At 36.7% G+C, this 21,384-nt stretch overlaps 1 protein-coding gene and 1 pseudogene across 1 annotated transcript; one reads left to right on the top strand and one right to left on the bottom strand.

The window, feature by feature from the left end:
- Positions 1–10,075: 10,075 nt before the first annotated feature.
- On the top strand, positions 10,076–14,510 carry LOC113293723 (annotated as a pseudogene).
- Positions 14,511–16,689: 2,179 nt separating this feature from the next.
- On the bottom strand, positions 16,690–20,543 carry LOC113300270 (transmembrane protein 230-like). Its single transcript, XM_026549490.1, has 3 exons — positions 20,405–20,543; positions 19,905–20,238; positions 16,690–17,097 (listed from the first exon to the last, which is right to left on the bottom strand). Exons 2-3 carry the CDS (start codon positions 20,167–20,169, stop codon positions 17,018–17,020), a joined length of 345 nt encoding a protein of 114 aa, XP_026405275.1. The 5' UTR covers positions 20,170–20,238; positions 20,405–20,543; the 3' UTR covers positions 16,690–17,017.
- Between the last annotated feature and the right edge of the window lie 841 nt (positions 20,544–21,384).

The raw sequence follows: 21,384 nt of genomic DNA on the forward strand, positions 1-21,384 counted from the left end.
CAGAAGCTTTAAGACAGTGAGCAAAACTTCGATAGATCTACATCACGAATTCAGGCATATTTAGATCAGATTTTGCTTCACCTACAAAAGGAGGAAATTCATGAGGAAATGTATGTTGTCCCTAATGAAGTGTCTAGTCCCATTCATGTAAATGATGTTGAATATGAACCTAATTTAGAGGAACATGAATCGACTAACGACACCACCACTTTTAATGAGGACCAATATGCATGCTACCATGATGATGATTATGATGATTATGATGATGTGTTAGAAGAACATGAAAATATTGTGGAACCTGTTGGTTCAATAACATATGGCTTCTCGCCCTCGACCTTCATGAATGTTGTTTTTTCTAATACTCATTGTAATTCATATGATTTTGATATTGACATGGGATTCGTACAATTATTCTGTGAAGATGAACATGACATAGGAATAGTTGAATCTTCTGTAGACACTAATATGCATGAAAATATATTTGATGTGTCTGATTCTCTACCTAGGTCACATTGTGATATTTCTCCTGATTTGCCAATGCATGAGAATGAATCTGTTAATGATGTTGATGACTCTGATTGTGATCTTGCCAATTTGTTTGATGATTGTGAGCATGTTGTGACACTTGTAGAAGACTTAGGAGATGTTGATGTGATTAGTAATGATGTGCCTATCCTCCTACAGTCACAATCTGATGGCCTTCCACCCAACCTAGATTTGGTTTGTACCAATATTGTAAAACCAATTTTTCTGAGAATGCCCAACCTAGGTTTGGAACTGTGTGCTTCCCAAGTCCTCTTGGACTATTTTGCTTCTAAGTATAATACATTTGAGGAACCACAGTTGGAATTAGCATGTTTGCCCGTCCCTAGCACAGTTCACTTTGAGCTAGACCTTGTACATGATGAACCCCCAAAACTGCGAGATTTTGTTTCCAAAATTTTATCCGTTGAAAAATCCAGGTTTGGGGGTAGCTCATTTTGTTTCACAGTTTCACTTGCGTTTCTATCATATTATTATTGTGTGAAGCTGTTGAAACCTTTACACTTTGTCTTTTGGGTTGATCCTCAACTCTTTAGATTGTTAGTGTATGGTGAATTTTTTTGTATATAATCCAGTAGATAAAATTTTAAAAACCCTTTTGTTCCTTTTGTATATTTTGCTAATCCAATATGATCTCGGCTGAAATATGTTGGATTTTTGCCTTGAAATAACGGAGTTTTAATTTGCTTTCGCCGAAATCGGGTATTCTCTCTCCTTTTACTCTACTCAGCATGTCCCTTTCCATATGTTGCATTTTAATTCTTTCCATATTTTGAAACATTGAGGACAATGTTTAGTTTAGGTTTGGGGGTATAGAGTAGATACCACGATAATATGCCATAATTGAAAACGAACTCCTTCTTCTTTTTGAAAAAATTGAAAAATTCCAAAAAAATTGAAAAATCAAAATTCAAAAAAAAAAAAAAAAAAAAAAATTAAAAATGAAAAATCATAAAAAATGGAGCTCATTTACCTTGAAATGTTGACTCTTGTGCAAATATGTATTTTTATTAGGAGTCTTAGTCTAGATATTTAGGCACCCTGATTCTAGCACAATTCACATAGTGATAAGAAATTTGCACGCGCACGATCTACCAATACATGTATGGCCTCGATCTTCAAGGTGTTTGATAGGAAGTTACGATTGCCAATCACTTTAGAATACTGAACGAAACTTGACTAGCTTGTTCTTTGGTTGGTTGGGATAGAAGGTGGAGGTTACATTAAGAAAACAACCATCGAATTTAACTGGGTGCATCAAAAAGGGCTACCTCTTGCAAAGTGTCATGTAATTTTTGTTTCTTTTGTTATGTATCAAAAGTGTTCCTTGCTTAAAAAAAAAAAAAAAAAAAAAAAAAAAAAAAAAAAACGATGTATATTCAGAAAAAAAAAAAAAATATCAGAAAAAAAAAAAAATACAAAAAAAATCAAGTATTTATCAATTCCATCATCTCTTGTTCAAAAATAAAAGAGAATAGTCAATGTAAATAAGAGTCATGTAAATAGCATCTTTTGTTGTTTGTTGTAATAAGCAAGGAGGGTGTATGCCATTGATGTACAACGCGAGTAATTGTGAAATACCTCCAACTCATTCACAATTCTCGTAAAGTCCGGACAGCTAGCTAGATTTCGACCTCAGTTCTTAGCCTGAGAAACTATCTCTTGGTGATTAGTAGTCATAACTTCAGATCTTTCTTTACACATGTGTAGATACACTTTACACTCTTATCACATGTCTTTTTTTGTTATCAGTGCTAGGATTGTGCCTTCGATAGCTAGATTGACATCTCCATTTTGCTGTGAGCTTAAACTGTTTTGCACATGTCACGTTTGATGGAATCTGAGCTTATATTTTCCTAGAACTTTGTAGGTACGTTCTAAGCAAACCTTCACGAGACTTCAACTCGTCCACTAGGGACACTTAGTGGTTTAAAAGGCTTAGTGCATACGCTAAATGCATTCGAGAGACCAGCGACAGTGGATGGTATAGTTAGGATTTCCTTAGTTTTGTTTTACTTGAGGACAAGTAAAATTCAGGTTTGGGGGTATTTGATGAGTGCCAAATATTGTATATATTTATCCCTTTTTGTTGGCATTTTAACTCATCTTTTATGCATTAATTCTACATTTTATCCCATATTCTGTATTTTCATTGTTTTCAAGAATAAATATTTTTATTAATTAATTTTGCATTTTTAGGTAATAAATAAAGTTCGGATGAGTCGCGGAGCGAAAAGAGCAGAAAAGTAGTGAAAAGCCGGGAGAAATTACGCAAGGAAGCCGCGAAGAATGGTGCGCACAACCTCATTTTCTACACACAAAAGCGCCTCCGTTCTCAGCCATCAGATCAGTTCTCAGAAGCATCCGACGGTCGCTCCTTCATAGAGCATCAAAATCTGAAGTCTCTGCCGAGCACCACAGCGCTGAAATTCCAAGCCTTCAGATTAGATGGTAGTTGAATCCAACGGTCGATCCCTTGCTGTGCATCGAAGTTTGATATCTCCGCCTTACACTACAGCACCTAACTCCATCTTGAGCCGTCAGTTTCGTTGTATTTTTGCATCCAACGGTCGCTCACGATCTGTCTCAATTTCTCCGTTAGATCCGTTTCAGAAGTTATCATCCTACGCCTTTCATCACCGAACATCAAGGTTCGATGATCCCGCTCAACACTCAAACACCTAAGCCTATATCCCACAAACCAAACAACCCCTAGCCAAAACCTAATCGAGCTCACCCCATCTCCTTCCCCATTCCCTCTGCAGAAACCATGTCCGCCACCAGCTCCGCCTGCCTCTGCCTCAACCACCACCACGCATCCTCCAAAAGCCATCATGGCTACTTGTAATCATAACCCATCATTACCCTACCTCTCTAGACACATATTCTATCGATTTCAACCCTTTTTCTTCACAGAAACCCTAGGTTTGAAATTGGTAGAATAGGTGAAGTTGGAGAAGAAATCAGAGCATGGGTAGATGCAATTGGATCAACAGAAGCATGGGGGGAAGATTTAGAGTTGTTATCAGTGTATTAGGTAAGCCAATTTCACCCTTTTGTGAAACCCTAATTTCTGACATTTGGGTATTTTGGGGGAATTGTAACTGACTATAAATTGGGGTCATGGGTTGTGAAAATGGACATGCCTGGACTAGCCAGTGCACCACCAAGAGGACTGGGCTAGCCAGTTTCTCATATGTTTGCCCTGTTTTGTTTGAACTTCAATTCATATGTTGTTTTGTCTTAATTTCAGTTTTATTATGTGTTAGTTTCATTTGCTAGGGCTTAGAGGAAGCTCTTGATCATATGCTAGGATAGTAAATGTATATGTATTGTCTTGAAATGCTTTAACTGCCTTAGGATTAATGAAATGCCATTTGAGTTACTCACTTGTGATCAGCTGTGCTGTTAGAAGACAGCTGATGCTAGGAGTGCAGCTAGGTCAGTGTGTGAGAATTTAATCCATTAGAGAGATTGCATCAAGCTCAGTTAGCTAGTTGAGCTAAATACTTGTGATCAGTTGTGCTGTTGAAAGACAGCTGATGCTAGGGGTCATTTAGCAAGGTTAGTTTCTCTATCCTTCTTTGTAACCTTTCATGAAAAAAACAAGACATACATTGCATCACAATTTCCTTAGCCTAGGGTCAGGTAGTGAAATCAAAAGCCTTAGTACCCTCCCTTGAACTCAGATAACTTTAGAAACTCCCCAAAGAGAACTGTAGCAAATCCTCCAAGTCCCTGTGGACAAACCCCTATTTACTATTACTTGCTTCAACTTCCCTGTATACTTGCAGGTTAGTTTGTAGGTTACTTTTCCCTACACACCACAAGGGCCAATATAGAATGTTAGACAGCCCATATTCGGAAGTTTGGGTAACTAATTATACTTCCGATTATTTCAATTTCAAAATTTGAAAAGTATAAGTTTTTCCCAAATTCTGATTTTTGGGCCATCGTACATTCGGGACTTTACAAAAAAATTATCCGCCGAATATTGCAAGTTCAAAACAAACCACGCCATGGCTCTAGGTGGTTCCAAGGGCCAATATAGAATGTTAGACAGCCCATATTCGGAAGTTTGGGTAACTAATTATACTTCTGATTATTTCAATTTCAAAATTTGAAAAGTATAAGTTTTTCCCAAATTCTGATTTTTGGGCCATCGTACATTCGGGACTTTACAAAAAAATTATCCTCCGAATAATATAGTCGTGTTTAGAAATACCAACTTAATCGGTAGATAAGAATTTAAGTTTGCCACCGAATGTCTTATTCGGAGGGAATACGTGTATCGTTAACAACCGATTGTAGTGCACCGATGATACGAAACCTCAACGGCCATATTTTCATAAACCTCAACGGCCATATTTTCAAAAATTAGATCCGTTGGAACTCTAATCTATATAAGGAGGGTAACCCCTCTCAGTTATTATTGAGTAAAAAATCTGAATGAAAAACCTTTTCAATGGCAAGTCCATCATCAATCGACAACATACTTCGAAGATGCAAGCGAACAACTACATCAATTGCAGCAATGGAAGAAGAAATACAAAAAAGGAACAAACAACCCAAAAAAATTAAACCATCGTTAGTGGCAATGGAGGAGGAGGAAGAGGAAATCAAGGCTAAGAAGCGAGGTCAAGAACAATTCCATCATAGATAAAGATTAAAACAAGTTGAGGAAGAGACCGAATGGATAAAAAATTATTACATTGTGAAAGATCTACCCAAAAAACAGCAGGACGATCGTATATTTTGGATTAACGTTTCATTGGGTCCTTTTGTTGGTAAGTACAAGAAGCCACGCCACAATTATGAACCATCCCATGTTTCTTCAAGGGTGCACCATGTTATAAAATTGTGCACCGAGTACAACCGTATTGTAGACAAAGAAGACAAGTTGTCGGGATCGTCCGACTTTATCTTACTTAAGATCGCACTCGCTTTTTGGATCCACATAGACCTCACCGTCTGCATTTGATGTGGTTTTAACTTGGCAACCATTACATGTCCAATTAAATCCAACGGATCATCATGGTTGTGACAACCGTTATCAACTTTATACATTTTATACTCTTTACTTTTAATACCATCGGGCTTATAGAAGACAATCTTAAATGGGCATCCTATCTTCTTGGTATTGCTTCGGTATTTCCTATTCGTCTTCCGTATGTACTTACTATTCTTTCCCTCGTGACTCTTTCGCGTCCCACCTCGCTCACAAATCATTTCAAATCGAGTGTCACTAACATGATTATTTTGAACTACCACGCACATGTTAGCTTTTGCCTTGTTCAAAAGCCATTCCTTTGCCTCATTCTTACTTCCAAATGTCTAAACATGCATAAAACAAAACAAATCTAATAAGCATAACCATTTAACATATAAATTTTGCAAAAAAAAAAGTGGTTATGAGTATACCAAATCGTTTGCATAGTATAGGGAAGTGTCGGGCCTCAAATAGAAGTCATCAAAAAACTCTTCAACGACCTGCATATGAAAGCAACAAATTATTATACAATAATTGGAGGTTATAAAATAAGTCAAACTTCCGAATATTCTATATTCGGAATTCTATCGGTTACCCAAAACACCCGATTTATGCAAATGAATGTACACAGTTTACTGAGTGAAAAAAATGATATAATCGGAGGTTATTAAATAAGTCAAACTTCTGAATACTTTATATTCGGAATCCTATCGGTTACCCAAAACACCCGATATATGCAAATGAATGTACACAGTTTACTGAGTGCAAAAAATGATATAATCGGAAGCTAAAATATATAGTAAACCAGCCGAATATAAATAACCAGGAGATAACTTTAATCAATAAACATCCGATTTTCAAGTTTTCGGAAATTTTATTCGGCAGTCAAATAATGTTAAACTATTACCGATTGTAAAAGGATAAGAATACTGAGTTTTGAAATTTTATGAGGAATTCGTTTTTGGGGCCATTCGGGGGTAAATAACTCTACATAACTACCGAATGTAGATATTTTTGGAAAACCAGTTTGGGGTTTTTCTCATATTCGGCAGTAAACTAGTATCTTGGAACTATCGAATATACATATTTGGTACTCAGTGTGTTATATTCGTAAGTTTAATCTAGAAATTATCTACCGAATCTGGGTAGTTCATGGCATTCAATGCATGCAATAATCGGTTTTTCTTGTTTACAAAAGCACACAAACCATGCAAATCGAGTATTTTAGTTTCTTAACACAATACCCGTGTTTTACATGCATCGTTAGCTTCAATATCATGCGATTCTCCATTTTCTTCCATGAAAGGGTCGTCTAGGTTTTCCTCTCCACAAAAGTTTGGATCATTCAACATATACCCCAAATCGTCTTCTCTAAACGGTCGTGAACCCTCAACATTTTGTTCTTCGTCATGATTCTCACTTTCTTCTTCATATCCATCCATTTTTGTAGTGAAAAAAATGGTTTTTCCCTTTTTCCTTCAACCTCTTCTCTATAACTCTAATAACTCACAAATGCAAAAGAAATGAAAAAATGAAACAAAAATCATTTTAATACTGCACCGACCACAATCGGAAGTCTGGGAAATATTCTGGCTTCCGATTGTAATCGGAGGATAACAATGTTATCATATCCTCCGAATATATGTGGTAATTTCGCCATTACAAATTACGCGAGATAAGGGCTGGCTACATTTTCCCTTTGGATGACCTTTTTTGTTTTATTGTTGGCCCCTAAATCCTTTCGAGTAGCCCCTAAAAACGCCATGAAATTAAAGATACATTTTTGTTTTTGTAATAACGTGGTCATAAAAGCAAATCTGTGACATGTTGTGTATATAGTTTGCTCTCTCTTCAGGAATCATAAAACTTGAACCCTAACCAAGAAAGAAAGATTTCTTAAATATAAATACATACGTGGAAGTTTCCAACTATCAAGGCTAGGCTACATTATTGCATCTTGAAACTAGAAAATACAAGTGGAAAAGTCAAAGGCAAGCATTTATTTTATTTTGTTTTGGAAATAAAATAGGAAATTTTATGAAATTCTACGGATTTAATCTGTTGACTTCAAAGATGGGACTCGGGATCTCAGCTAACAGGGACAAGTTGATTATAAACTCTCTCATCGGAGCTGAAGGTTTGACAATAAAAGTGTTATGTAGGGTCCTTAAAACCAAAGGGGTAAAAAAGTTATCGAGGATTACTAAATTTTACGGGATCACCAAATTTATATAAAACGAAACAATTTTTATTGCTGGACACACAGGATATGGAACCCCTGCAATAACTTTGCATAGTGGTGGGAATGTGAGGTATATCCGACTATTGTATCATGCGTGTTTTGTTCGGGAAGATTTTTCTTTAGTACAATAAAAATTAACTTATTAGATGTTGATATTCATTTTTAAGCGGGAATATATATATATATATATATATGTAACTTCAATCATGTAATGGATAATACTATATATCGGGTATTCACTTTACTTATACTTTTGTTTCCAATATTTGGTCTGGTTTATCGGTAAATTTTGAGATAAAAAATTATAAAATTATTATTTAGCATATTTTTTTTTAATTCGCTACCGTTTTCAGAAAACAAATACCTTCTCTTTTTCATTTTAATCTAAAAATATGTCAAACTGAAATAGTAAAAATCTCTTTTTTTAGAAACAGGGGTAGTACTTTGTTTTAAAAGATTTGAGTATATATGGGTACCATGCTAAATAATTGTTTTTGGTAAATTATTGGCTGAAATGTACTTCTTAACATGCGGGTACCTTACAATTTTCCAAGCACAAACACTAGACCAAAAGAATCATTTGTGTGAACAAGACAAATACTATCTTCACAAGGCCCATACAGAAACCCCAGAATGGAAGGACACCAATAACATCAACACAAAAGTTCACTAGATTTATGAGTCTGTGATGGTCCTAAAAACTTGTCATAGGTTTCAGTCTAACAAACCAACTTATTTTCCTACCAGGAGTCAACAAGGACCAATTTATAAATTGCTTGCTAAGAATGTGTTTGGAGGCCAAAGTGCATGAAAGCAATTTAATGTTAGTACATTTTTCCTTTTTCTCCTTTTGCAACACACCTGGATCCAATCCCATCTGGTGCGGAGCCAGCCCATTGCACCCCTGTCCAAAGCTTAAATTAGGTCCAGTAAAAGATATTAGGCAATTTTGCTTGTTTGCACCCCTAAAAAAATATTTTGTACCTAAGCCACCCCAACTCAAAAATCTTGGCTCCGTCCTGAATCCAATTCTCAACAACAAAGTCCAATCTCATTCCTACATATAAAGGGGATGAGAGAAAAGTTGGGATTTCAACCATCTTTGTAAGCTAGGAGTATGGGCATGGCAAGGAGTGTTCTTCTTCGAAAGGATGGAGACTACCATCTGTGTAAGCAAAGAGTATGGACATGGCGAGGACTGTTCTTCTTCGAAAGAACATAGACTACCAGTTTGATCTAATTTTTCAAACCTCCTTCACTCCGAAAACTACCATACATTCCTTCATTAGAAAGAATGCTTGGTAGCCTAGTTAGTAAGTTCTTGTATCACGAATTTTACCGTCTTATTCGCGTACGTTTGCAACTCCGAACCCAAGTCGCGTATTATGTGGCATTCCCGGATTATTCGCGAACCGTTCACGAATTTTACGTATCCCGAATGATACGTCCGCTTAATTCGCCATAAATTCTTTAGCTTTTACTTTTCAAAGACTCCACTTTTTGGGCTTTACTACCTCCCGAACATACACGACCGAATATTAAAAGTGTTGTAATTTTTATGAAACAAAAACGACTGAAGAGATTTGAAGGTGAAGGTGAGAGAGATCTCAAACTCACTAACCAAGCATCTAAACCACCATACGACGTCCTCTTGGATAACTAATGTTGTATATATTATTAATATCATCATATTAAGTTTATTTTTTCTTTAAATAACTCACACATATGCATAAAAATTGGTCTATGACCTTATAAATACAAATTATTTGTTATATATAGATACCGAATTTTCAGAGCCGAACTCACATTTATAAATCGAATTATACACGTACGTATGCCGTTCCGAATTACTGACGAATCACGTCCCGTTGACCGAATTTTGGACCGAATCTGGATTTTACAAAACCGTATAATACTCGTACGTTTGCCGTTCCGTATATTTGTCGAATCCCGAATTGCTAACTAGGCTTGGTAGTGGACGCTATACAGTAAACCATTAACCATCACATGTGGAAGAAAAATAAGGCTAGACGACAGACTGTTTGTTGTTTATTTTGACACTTTTTTTTTTTTTTGTCTTATATTTTTATTTGTCTTATATTCATGTAAGGTAAACTCCCCTCTCTTACTTTCTGGGGTGAAGATAAGCATTACTATTTGACATCATTTTTAATCTTCGCTTCTTCTCTATGACTCAGAGAGACAGAAAGAACTAAATAACTCTAAAACCAATACCATCTTCTCCATCTTTTAAGACTAAAATAAAATACTAGAAGATATCTTAAACAAACACACACTCTCTCTCTCTACTGCACTGCACCTGCAGCATTAGTAATCTCTGTAAGTCTCTCTAGTTGCTGTCCATTGCAATCAATACTACTTTCTGGTAAACCCATTCCATCTTCTTTGCCTCTTCTCTTTTCTGTTATATACTGCTCCTCCTCGTCATCTAATTCTCTGATTTCTCTCTCAATAAAAAAGAAAAAATCATGGAAGAAACTGAAAAAGCTAAAACCAACAAGAACAGCTACAGTAATTCTAAAACTAGATATTGCAGAGGAAGGTCTACTAACCTCAATCATCAACATCATCAACAACAGCAGCAGCAACATTCGTATCATAATGGTTTCTTTTATCATAATAACAATCCATATCAAACATACCCACCTCTTCTTCCTTTACCTACACCACCTCCATTACTACATCTTCAATTTCCTCCTGCAACTCCTCTTCTTCCTCACAACTATAATAATAACAATAACTACAGGTCTAAACCCACCCATGTTCAGAAATCTTATTCATGGAAGCAGCAAATGAATCATCTTTCTCCTCCTCCTCCTCTTGCATCTTCCTCTGTTACCCAATCACCTCCATTGTTAACTGTTTCACAAGGTATGTAACTGTTCTCATTGTAGTTGTTTTGATACTTTGGTCTCATGACCTTGATGTTAATTGAAAAGGATAACCCATTTTATCCCCTTTATTAGAACACAACTTGAGACCTTTTGTGATTGAATCCAAGAAAAGTATGAATTAGAAAATGGAATTGCTTTTTTGATTTCTGATGATACAAAAAATATGTTCTTGTTGATTTCCATACTTGGTTATAGATTCCAGTTTACAGTCTTCTTAGTCTTGATTTAGTAATTTCTGACTTTATTTAGTAATTTCTCCATTTACATTTGATTTGAGCAGCTTCAGAAGCCTTCCAAAAGAAATTGAGTTTGCACACTAGACAGAATGATGATGTAATGCCTATCAGTATGACTGTTACATCAACAGTGGTAGCAAAAAGACCAGATTCTGGTGGACAAGATGGGGCAGTAATACCCTTTGCTTGCAAATCATTTCCTAGCTGACTTTGATGCTTGAGAGTGAATTTTTCATTACGGTGTCGATATCTCTCCGCAGCCTTCCAAAGAAGTTGCCAGAATGATTAAGAGGCAGTTAGTGCAGGAAAACCAAGATTTTTTATCCGGTGCTCATCCAGCGTTTGATGGCAGGAAAAATTTGTACAGTTCTGTCGAATTCCAAGAAGAGAAGCTTGAGATCTTTGTTAATCTCCCAATACCCACCACATCCAAATCATTTTTACATTCCGAAGTGAACAATGAATTGGTGGAGGAGAAGCTACAGAAATCTAAACTATTTCAGGTGAATATCAAACTTGTTTCGAAATTGGATGGAAATGAATTGGTTAGCTACTTGAGCAAAGACGGGGAAAGCTCAGTTCCACTTCCTCAGGATTATCTCCATGCATTGGATGTCGTTCTTAGAGAGGATTCGGCGGAGAAATGTATACCAGTTGGGAGGTCTTTATATTCGAGTTCAATGGGAGGAGGAACTACAGATATTGGAGGAGGTGCAGTTGGATTGAGAGGGTTTTTTCAGAGTCTTAGACCAACCCAACTAGGCCTTGCTCTCAATGTGGATTTCTCTGTTACAGCTTTTCATGAGAGCATCGGAGTCATCCCTTATTTGGAAAAGAGGCTAGATTTCCTTCACGATCTTTCGCAGAGGAAGACAGCAAGTTTAGTTGGGGAAGAGAAGAAAGAAGTGGAGAAAGCTTTAAAAAACATCAGAGTTTTTGTTTGCCATCGAGAAACCGATCAGAAATATCGAGTTTTTGGCTTAACTGATGAAACTAGGGGTGTAAATATTAACCGAAAAAACTCAGCCTGCCCGTACCCGCCCAAGCCCGCCTGTACCTGAAATTGTCCAAAACCTGTTATGGCCCGTTGCGGTCTACCCGGCCTGGCCTGGATTAATTTATTGGGCGGTTTCGGGCTTTGCGATTAAGTATGATGCCCGGCCTGATACCCGGCCTGGTGTCCGGCCTGAAAGGCTTCTATGTGCCATTAATCATTTAATATCCTCTTAAAAAGACTTAAAAGTTACAATTTTATAATTGTCAATTTTGTGTCAAGAAAAATAAAATATATAATTATTTTTACTTATAATTAACCTTTTCAAAACATTAATGGTAATATATTTTCTTATTAGAAAGTTTATTGTACTCTAATTAATTATTTATTATAGGCTAAAATTAAAAATTTGTCAGTGTAATTTAAATATAAAATAATACTATCACTTACGATATGTGATGTTGGAAAGGAAAGGATATTGTATTTAATACCGTTCATTTGAAAATTTAAACTTAAAAAAAAAATATCAAAATAGTGGCCTGTCCGGCCCGATCTGGCCTGCCCCTATAAAAAGCGGGCTTTGGGCGGTCTTTGGGTAGCAAATTATCTACTTGTACCCGGCCTGTCCGACCTGAATTTATTTACGGGCTCCCACATATTAAACTTGGCCTGCCCGGCCTGTCTTAGTTTTTGGGGTGGGCGGCCCGGCCTGCCCGAATTTACACCCCTAGATGAAACTACTGAGGATCTTTGGTTTACAGAGAGAGACGGAACGACTCGTAGATTGGTGGATTACTTCAATGATCACTACAATCATGATATACAGTTCAGGAACTTGCCATGTTTGCAGATTAGTAGGAGTAAACCATGTTATCTTCCTATGGAACTCTGCATGGTATGTGAAGGCCAGAGATTTCTTACAAAGCTTTCAGATGATCAGACAGCGAAGCAATTATCAACGGAGTCATGGGGGGAAAATCAGTTGGACCAACAAGGTAAATGCATTAAACAACTTTATGACTAATGGTTTTGGAGCAGCTTAGAGGGTTTTTTCGTGGTACATTTCACTAACTAACTTCTAAATGTGTATGTAAAATTGTAAATCCTTCTTCTTTTTTGACAGTGGTGACAATGGGAAAGAGTTCAACCTTCAAATTTCTAGAGCAATGACTCAACTGAGCGGAAGAGTCCTCCAACCTCCTAAATTGAAGCTTGGTAATGGTGGCCAGGTAACAGAATTAATTCCATCTCGGCAGGACCGGCAATGGAACCTTTTAGAGAGCCATGTCTTTGAAGGAACCAGAATACATAGATGGGCATTAATAAGTTTTGGTGGCACCCCAGATCAAAGATCTAGCATTCCAAGATTCATAAACCAGTTATCTCAAAGATGTGAGCAATTGGGTATATATCTTAGCAGGAATCCCAGCCTTAGCTCACAATTTGAACCAATCCAAGTACTCAACAATGTCTCGCTTTTGGAGTCCAAACTTAAGAAAATTCACAGAGCAGCTGGTTCAAACAAGCTACAACTTCTAATATGTGTAACGGAGAGAAAACACAGAGGCTATGCAGATTTCAAACGAATTTCTGAGACAAGTATTGGCGTTGTTAGTCAATGCTGCTTGTACGGTAACCTTGCCAATAAGTTGAGCTCTCAGTTTCTTGCAAACTTGGCTCTCAAAATCAATGCCAAAGTCGGTGGATCTACTGTAGCTTTGTATAACTCACTACCATCTCAATTGCCGGGATTGTTCGGCCCAGATGAACCAGCAATCTTCTTTGGGGCTGATGTTACTCATCCACATCCCCTTGATGATTTTAGCCCTTCCGTTGCAGCTGTGGTCGCAAGCATGAATTGGCCAGCAGCTAACAAGTACATTTCAAGAATCAGGTCTCAAACACACCGACAGGAAATAATCCAAGATCTCAAGGAAATGGTTGGAGAACTGCTGGAAGATTTTTATCAAGCAGTACATATACTTCCCAAGAGAATTATCTTTTTCCGCGACGGAGTCAGCGAAACCCAGTTCAAGAAAGTTCTTCAAGAGGAATTACAAGCCATCAAAGCTGGTTGTCTAAGGTTCCCTGAATACAGACCGACAATCACGTTTGCAGTTGTTCAGAAGAGACACCACACAAGACTGTTCCCAAACGAAACCGATCGAGCCTTTAGACATTCTGATGAAAATATACCTCCAGGTACAGTAGTAGATTCAGTGGTTACCCATCCGAAGGAATTCGATTTCTATCTTTGCAGCCATTGGGGTACAAAGGGAACAAGCCGGCCAACACATTACCATGTTTTGTGGGATGAGAATGAATTCAGTTCAGATGAACTACAGAAACTGGTATATAACCTGTGTTACACTTTCGCGAAGTGTACGAAACCAGTCTCTTTGATTCCTCCAGCTTATTATGCCCACCTTGCAGCTTACAGAGGTCGACTCTATCTCGATAGATCATCAGATTCAAGTGGTATAATCAGAACAACAACTTCCTCGATATCCCGGGCATCGCCTCTGCTGAAGACTACACCATTACCTAAACTAAGTGAAAATGTAAAGAAAACCATGTTTTATTGCTGATATATTCCTATCTATATTTTCTTGATAATTTTTATTTTTCTTGATTACTCTTAATTAATCAATTCAACTAATCTTTAACCACTTCCTTGAGATCTTGAATAATTTAACTAGCTAGCTAGCTGGTGCTTGGCTCAACATCCAATACTATAAGTACCTGGTTACTTAAATCTTTAAACATGAGTTTTTGGCATTGACTAGTCTTAAAAGTTGCATGAAGATAACTTATAAGTGACTCAACCACTGTGACAGGAGCTAAACAACTTTGAGGCAGATTTTAGATTAGATTCTAAAAGAGTAGATTAGCCTGGATTTATAGAAAAGTTGAACACATATTCTGGATTGATTTGTTCAAGGAACCTCTAATTAATCTACCTAAAAAACAAAGAGTATGAGAGGGTATTTATTCTCACCCTAGGGGTAATCTGGGAAGAATAAAATAAAGGATATTTGATGTCCAGATAGCATGAATGCATGATGCATATACATTTTTCTTTGTCCATGCATGCAAATAAGACAAAGCTAAGGTGCATGGCAAAGGAATGACAGTAAGGCCTGTAGTTTGAAGATAATTTTTTTTTCTCTTTTGAAAGAATTTGAAGATAATAATGAATAGGCGAAACTGACTGACTAACGGGAGGAGGCAATGTGAATTTTGCAGAAACCACAGCAGTGATAATAAAGAGAATATATCAAAAGAAAACAGCTTAAGATAGAGATATAACAATAACAGAGGATGGGATGACATATCACTACTGGAACTGGAGGAAAGAAAGTAAGGCCTAATGGGTAACCAGAGAATCAGTGATTCAGTTTAACTGTTCAACTCTCACAGCTGTATTGCAGAAAGTAGGAAGATTCAGGTTTGCTGGTACCCGGAGCCTGTGACCTCTCACTATCCTCTCAAAACTTATTTTAGTACTACTCTTCAGTCTCCAGTGTCCTCAGGCCACAGAATAGACAACACAAGAAGAGACAGAAAAGATGGGGAAAAGCGATGGAACAAAAATCAAAACAATACTGTACTGGAATTATTGCTGTATGGGGTACTGATGGTAGGACCAGCTAATTAACTAACAGTATTGAAAGTACCGGAGATTTTGAATCAGTGATCTAATTTTTTATTTTTTTTTTACCTTTTTCTGTTTCTTTATTTTCACAGGTCCTCCAAACATTATGAGCATTATTGTGAAGAACATTACGAACAAAGTAACCTGTAGAGAATATGGATGAAATGCAGAAAAAGTTTGGAATACAATTTCAGACACGAATAAACTTTCACCAGAAAGTGTGATGCTCATAATCTCGATAACTTTGAAGAACAACTAGATCCTTAGACCTTCTTTGCTGAGGAGTTCTAAATTCTGCCGAGGCAAATTGAAATTGTTCTTCGCCACAAAAGTATCGAAAAACAAGGAAGCCATGAAGACCGAGAAGGAACGCTCTAAGAACATGGATATAGTCACGTTTTAAGGAGACATAACAACCAACAAACTTCATAAAAACTGACCACCTAACCAGAGTAGGATCTGGGCTGATGAGAAGCAACTACACCTACTACTACTATATTGATTGTCAAACCAAAATCCGTGACAGTTTCAAATAGGAAACCCATGAGGCCATGTTAACTTACCACCTGATCTATAAAAAGCAAAAGAATAAGTAACCAGAGTAGGATCTGGGCAGAGGAGAAGCGACTACGGCTACTACTAGTACTACTCTACTGATTGTTAAACCAAAATCCGTGAGAGTTTCAAATAAGAAACCCATGAGGCCATGAGAATAGATGATGATGGGCCACAAGCCAAATATACAATGTCCGAAAAAGAGGTAATCATCATAACATAGCATTAATACAGGAAACTGAGGCTAATTAAGAGAAACGAGAAACATCTAAACCAACCCCCCGCACCCCGAGTGATCTTTAAGCTACCCGAAACACTAAATTTGCGCAAAACTTTCTGTAACTTCAGCATGCCCATAGGCCATATATTTTGGTGACATCTTGAGTTGCATATTCTATTTGAATCTAAAATACCTCGCAACAAACCAGGAGCTGCAAGATGGCTACCAAGAAAAACCAACATCCACAGATAGCATGACATGTTGAATCTAAACACTACATCTAAATGTTAGCACAGCGAGGGATCTCCCTATACAGAGCTCATACAAAGACATTTAAGCTGACTGATAACCTGAGCCCGAAAATAATTGACTGGCGAAACAATTCAATGAGCTCTAGATTCATGTACAGTTTTACCGCAGATACCATTCATCGCATAATCCTCATATATACACATACCAAAGACATTTAGTACACACTCGTACTTATATTGAGAGATACAAAGGCATGGATCATTCTCAACACAAAATGAAATATTCGATCATGAAACCATTATGAAACTACTAAGACTACGTCTGGAGAGAACTGCAATTCGATAGTTACATGCCACTATGCTAGTGAATCAACCAGGACAAAACCGATCCTGAAGAAGAGACCTCCCAAACAACCTCAATAACCAGGGATAGACGCGAACCGATACCCTTGTGCTCCCCTCCATGAGTAGTAAGCTATCCTGGTCTCGTAAAACCCTGCATATACGTATTTGGGAACTTATTAAGTTCATTAAACTTGTTTTCATAAGATCAATTTATACATAATAGTGCTGTTTATGACTTAACCAAAATCGGAATTTCACAATCTAAATTTCTGCAATTGTTGCCCGTGTGGTTTACAAACAAATTATTTTGCAAACTCAAAATTTAGTTTAGTTGTATTTGTTTAGGGTGTGAAAGATAAGTTTGGAAATCTTTCAAATAGAGTTCTGCAGCTATAAAGCATAGAGAAGTGACAGCATGCCTCTTAATAACATGCACGGTCCATCACCCTCATTTTCACCAGATATAAACATAATGGTTCAATAAACTATAAAGGATAGGGGTCATTCTGCAAACCTCAACCAGTCATTCTACATTCTAGCCAGTTACATCTGAAAGTTATCAAGCGCGGGTCTTTATTCTAATGCATAGGTAACGTTTTCGACAACTTTCCGGAAAGTATGTTGCATTCACGTGCTTTAAGCGACATTATACGAAATATAAATGATCTATAATCTCATGGCAAATAAAGCTCCTCTAAGATAAATACATAAGAAAAATGTTAATTAACATGGGATGAAATCGATAAATTCATATTGGAACTCAAGAACATGTAATAACTTGTTTTCAGATTCCTCACTCAACTATACTGCATGCTAACCTTTGTTAGAACCAGGGGCAAAGGGAGAATAGGGCAAGTGGGAGCGACTGTCCCCACTTGCAAATGGTTATTTATGAATGTTTCTGCCCAAACTCCCCACCCCCCTCTTATCTTTTCATCCTCACCCCTGGTTAATACTAGATTTAATTAGTGTTCTACCAAACCCTACCTTCCCTATAAACCTCAAATCTGCCATCCTTCCTTTCTTAAAGTTCTCTGTTAGGATTTACTTATGGAAACATATCAGACAACAATACCATATAACCTAAAATTACGAAAGCACTACTAGATTCATATGGCTCATTCCTAAGGAACTCTGTTAGGATCTAACCAATGGCATGCTCGTATGTCTTATTTCTAATTATAAAAAGATCTCATCACAAAGTCATCATCTTGCTTTTTGACTATAGAAAAACCCCGAAATCAACAAAGGAGTTTCCTGATGACAACACTGACAAGATGTATGTCTAAAGAAAGTGAATACGCAGAGCTATCAAATGGCCAGCTACTGTTTTAAGCTTTTTACACAACTGTGGTAAATTGTGATGGAGATGCAGACATTTCTTATTATGCTACAGATGGACAACAATCTCATAGTCGCTAATTAAATCTTTCTCTTAGGTCATATCCTTGAAGACCTTCTATCCGCCCCTGGTTAGCACCAGATTTATTTAGTGTTATGTACCAAACCGTACCTTCCCTAGAAACCCCAAAACTGCCAGCCTTCCTCTTTTAAAATTCTCTGTTAGGATTTACTGATGGGAAATATATTAAACAACAACAACATATAGCCTACATTCCGAAGGCATTACTAGATTTGTATGTCTCATTTCTAAGGCACTCTGTTAGGATCTAATCATTGGCATGCTTGTATGTCTTATTTCTAATTTAAAACTAACTCATTTCATTGAAGTCATCATCTTGCAAACCCGTAAATCACCCAAGGAGCTCATAGTGACAACACCGACAAGATGTATGTCCAAAGAAAGTGAACAAGCAGACCTATCAGATGTCCAGCAACTGCTTTAAGGTTTTTACTTATTCTGATGTTGATAGTATAATTCTGGTTTCGAAAAGATAGAAGTACATTTTGGCAACTTAATTAAGGGGCGAGGGCCTAAAGTTCCCTAGTAAATATAGTGTTTCTTTGATGGATTAGAATGACAACTTCCTAAAGAAAAACTGACCTCAAAACTGAAGCACATATTTCCATCTTAGCTTTACTAAGATATAAAGCTATAACATGTTAAGACTATATATCTGCAATGTTGGTGTGTCATATCAGATACTTACATAAAGATAGGTTTGGAAACTCGCAATTGAAAACCAGTAAGCGTTCACAAATTACACTCAAACAACTTACAATCTCTTTTTTTATCTATACACGGATGTAATATATATGTTCCTCGCATTCTTAATCAACTTCAAATTGCAGAATCAAAACCTCGAGAAGCAATATATATAGACAAAATGAAAACAGGTTTAAATCATAGTTTCTACTGTTTCCCAACCGCGAAATGCAAACATCATAATGGATAGCATGCAGTTCAATCAACACATCACCAGTTGCGGTAGAATGCTGAGAAACTGTAATTTTCATACATACCACGAAGAAACACGAGGACACCAAATGTTGTGAAGGGGCAATCCTAAAGTTCCTTAATAAGTATAGTGTTTCTTTGATAGAATGACAACTTCCTAAATAAAAACGGACCTAAAAAGCGAGGCACGTATTTACTATGTTCACATAGGATATAAAGCTATAGCATCTTAATTCTTAAGACTATATATTTGCAATGTTTGTGCATCATGTCCGATACTTACATAAAGACAGGTTTCGAAACTGGCAATTGAAAACCAGTGATAGTTCACAAATTACACTAAGACAGCACAGCAATGTCTTTTTTATCTATTCACCGATGTAATATCTATGTTCATCGCAATCTTAATCAACTTCAAATTGTAGAATCAAAACCTAGAGAAGCAATATACTACAAAATGAAAAACAAAATAACAGGTTTAAATCATAGTTTCTACTAGCATACAGTTCAATCAACACACCTCCAATTGCTATAATTCGTCAAATTGCGATAAAATGCAAGTAAACATAATACTGAGAAACTGCAATTTTCATACATACCAGGAAGAAATGCGAGGACACCAAGTGTAAAGAGACCATAAGCCTGAGATTTTTCGCCTCCCATGTGACCAGATAAGATAAAGAAAGCCAGAAAAAGAAGCAACGATCCAAGCAAGAGAAGGAAAAGCGCTAGTAAAATGGACTTCCATGGAATCTTATCGAATGATTTCGGAGTATATGCAAACCGCGGATCATCTGAACTTCCATTATAATCATCATCGTCTACAGGTAGACGTGAATACTGCACGTTACGCCGTGTTGCCATAATCACTTATCACTCAGAAATACTTAAAACCTCACAGAAGCAAATCAATTCAAGAAATCTCAGTTCATCCTGCAAAAAAAAAAAAAAAAACCTAAAAAATAATCAGAAATTCAATAAAAAATGAGACAAAACCCTGATTCGGACGAAATCAAAACCAATTGAAATCAGAATCTAGGAGAATACCAGATCTAATACTACAGAAATCAAAAACTAGAGATTGAATTGAAAAATGTACCGGAATTTTTAAAGGGAAGATTGTAGTGGAATCGAATCTGATGGAGAGAGGACCAAGACCAATACAAGAAGCAACTAAAGCAAGAGGTGGAACTATGGGAGATTTGGAGAAAATATAACTCACACGAGCGGGATGATCCTGCTGAGTTAGTGAGTCAAGTCCACAAAAGTAAAAAACAACGCTACTGCGGCCACTGCCGGTGCCACCCAAGGTGTGGGATAAATTTTTAATGTGAACCACCTATGAAAATGGGCATATGGGGCAAGTTGAAAACTAACATTTGTCATGTAGATTAATAACGCATTTGGGTATTAGAAGCAGAAGAAGTCAGAAACAAAAATGTTTTGTTTCACAAAAAATTGATTTTTTTGTTTATAGAAGTCATTTTGAAATTCAGTTGCCAAACTAATTTCTGGTTTTTCGACTTTTAGAAATCAAAAAGCAACTTTTCAACTATCTAAACAAGCCAATAAATATATTCTGGAACGACACTTCCGATGAGAGTAACAAATCTATCTTTGACTGTAGAGGGTGATTTTAACGATGGAGATCTCAACTTTGACATTTTAGGGTTTTGATCTTTTTTTGGGATCGATCGTCATATGATTTTTTTCTCAATTCTTCGAAAGATTCCACAGTTTATGGAGTGGTACTGGAGAAGTCAATAAAGATTTTGCGTCTGAAAATGAGAATTCAAATGGGTTTCTTCTGAAAACCCTAAAACTGCCAACTAGAGGCCACTATTTGCGGAAGAAAAGAGCATTAAAGTTCATTCATTTGTTTGCAAAGTTTCTTTTCACATACCTTAGTCTATCAATAGTAAGATAAACTTTGTTTGCTTGAACTTAGGGTTTGTGATAATTTTCTTGTTGGGTTTTTTTATTGGAAGGAGGTTATCTTTTAGCACCGTGAAAGAAACTATAGGTAATGCTTGAAATCTGAAGGGATATTTTTAGCATATCCTTACATGAAGACTTTAT

Source organism: Papaver somniferum, chromosome 7 (assembly GCF_003573695.1).
Source record: "Papaver somniferum cultivar HN1 chromosome 7, ASM357369v1, whole genome shotgun sequence".
In the NCBI taxonomy this organism is placed as follows: domain Eukaryota; kingdom Viridiplantae; phylum Streptophyta; class Magnoliopsida; order Ranunculales; family Papaveraceae; genus Papaver; species Papaver somniferum.

Bases quoted from the DNA above. Each gene is read 5' to 3' on its own strand.
- LOC113300270 (XM_026549490.1), bottom strand. From the start codon at position 20,169: ATGGCAACACGGCGTAACGTGCAGTATTCACGTCTACCTGTAGACGAT. The intron at 17,098-19,904 runs GTATGTATGAAA...ACGTATATGCAG, and splicing joins TGTCCTCGCATTTCTTCCTG to GGTTTTACGAGACCAGGATA.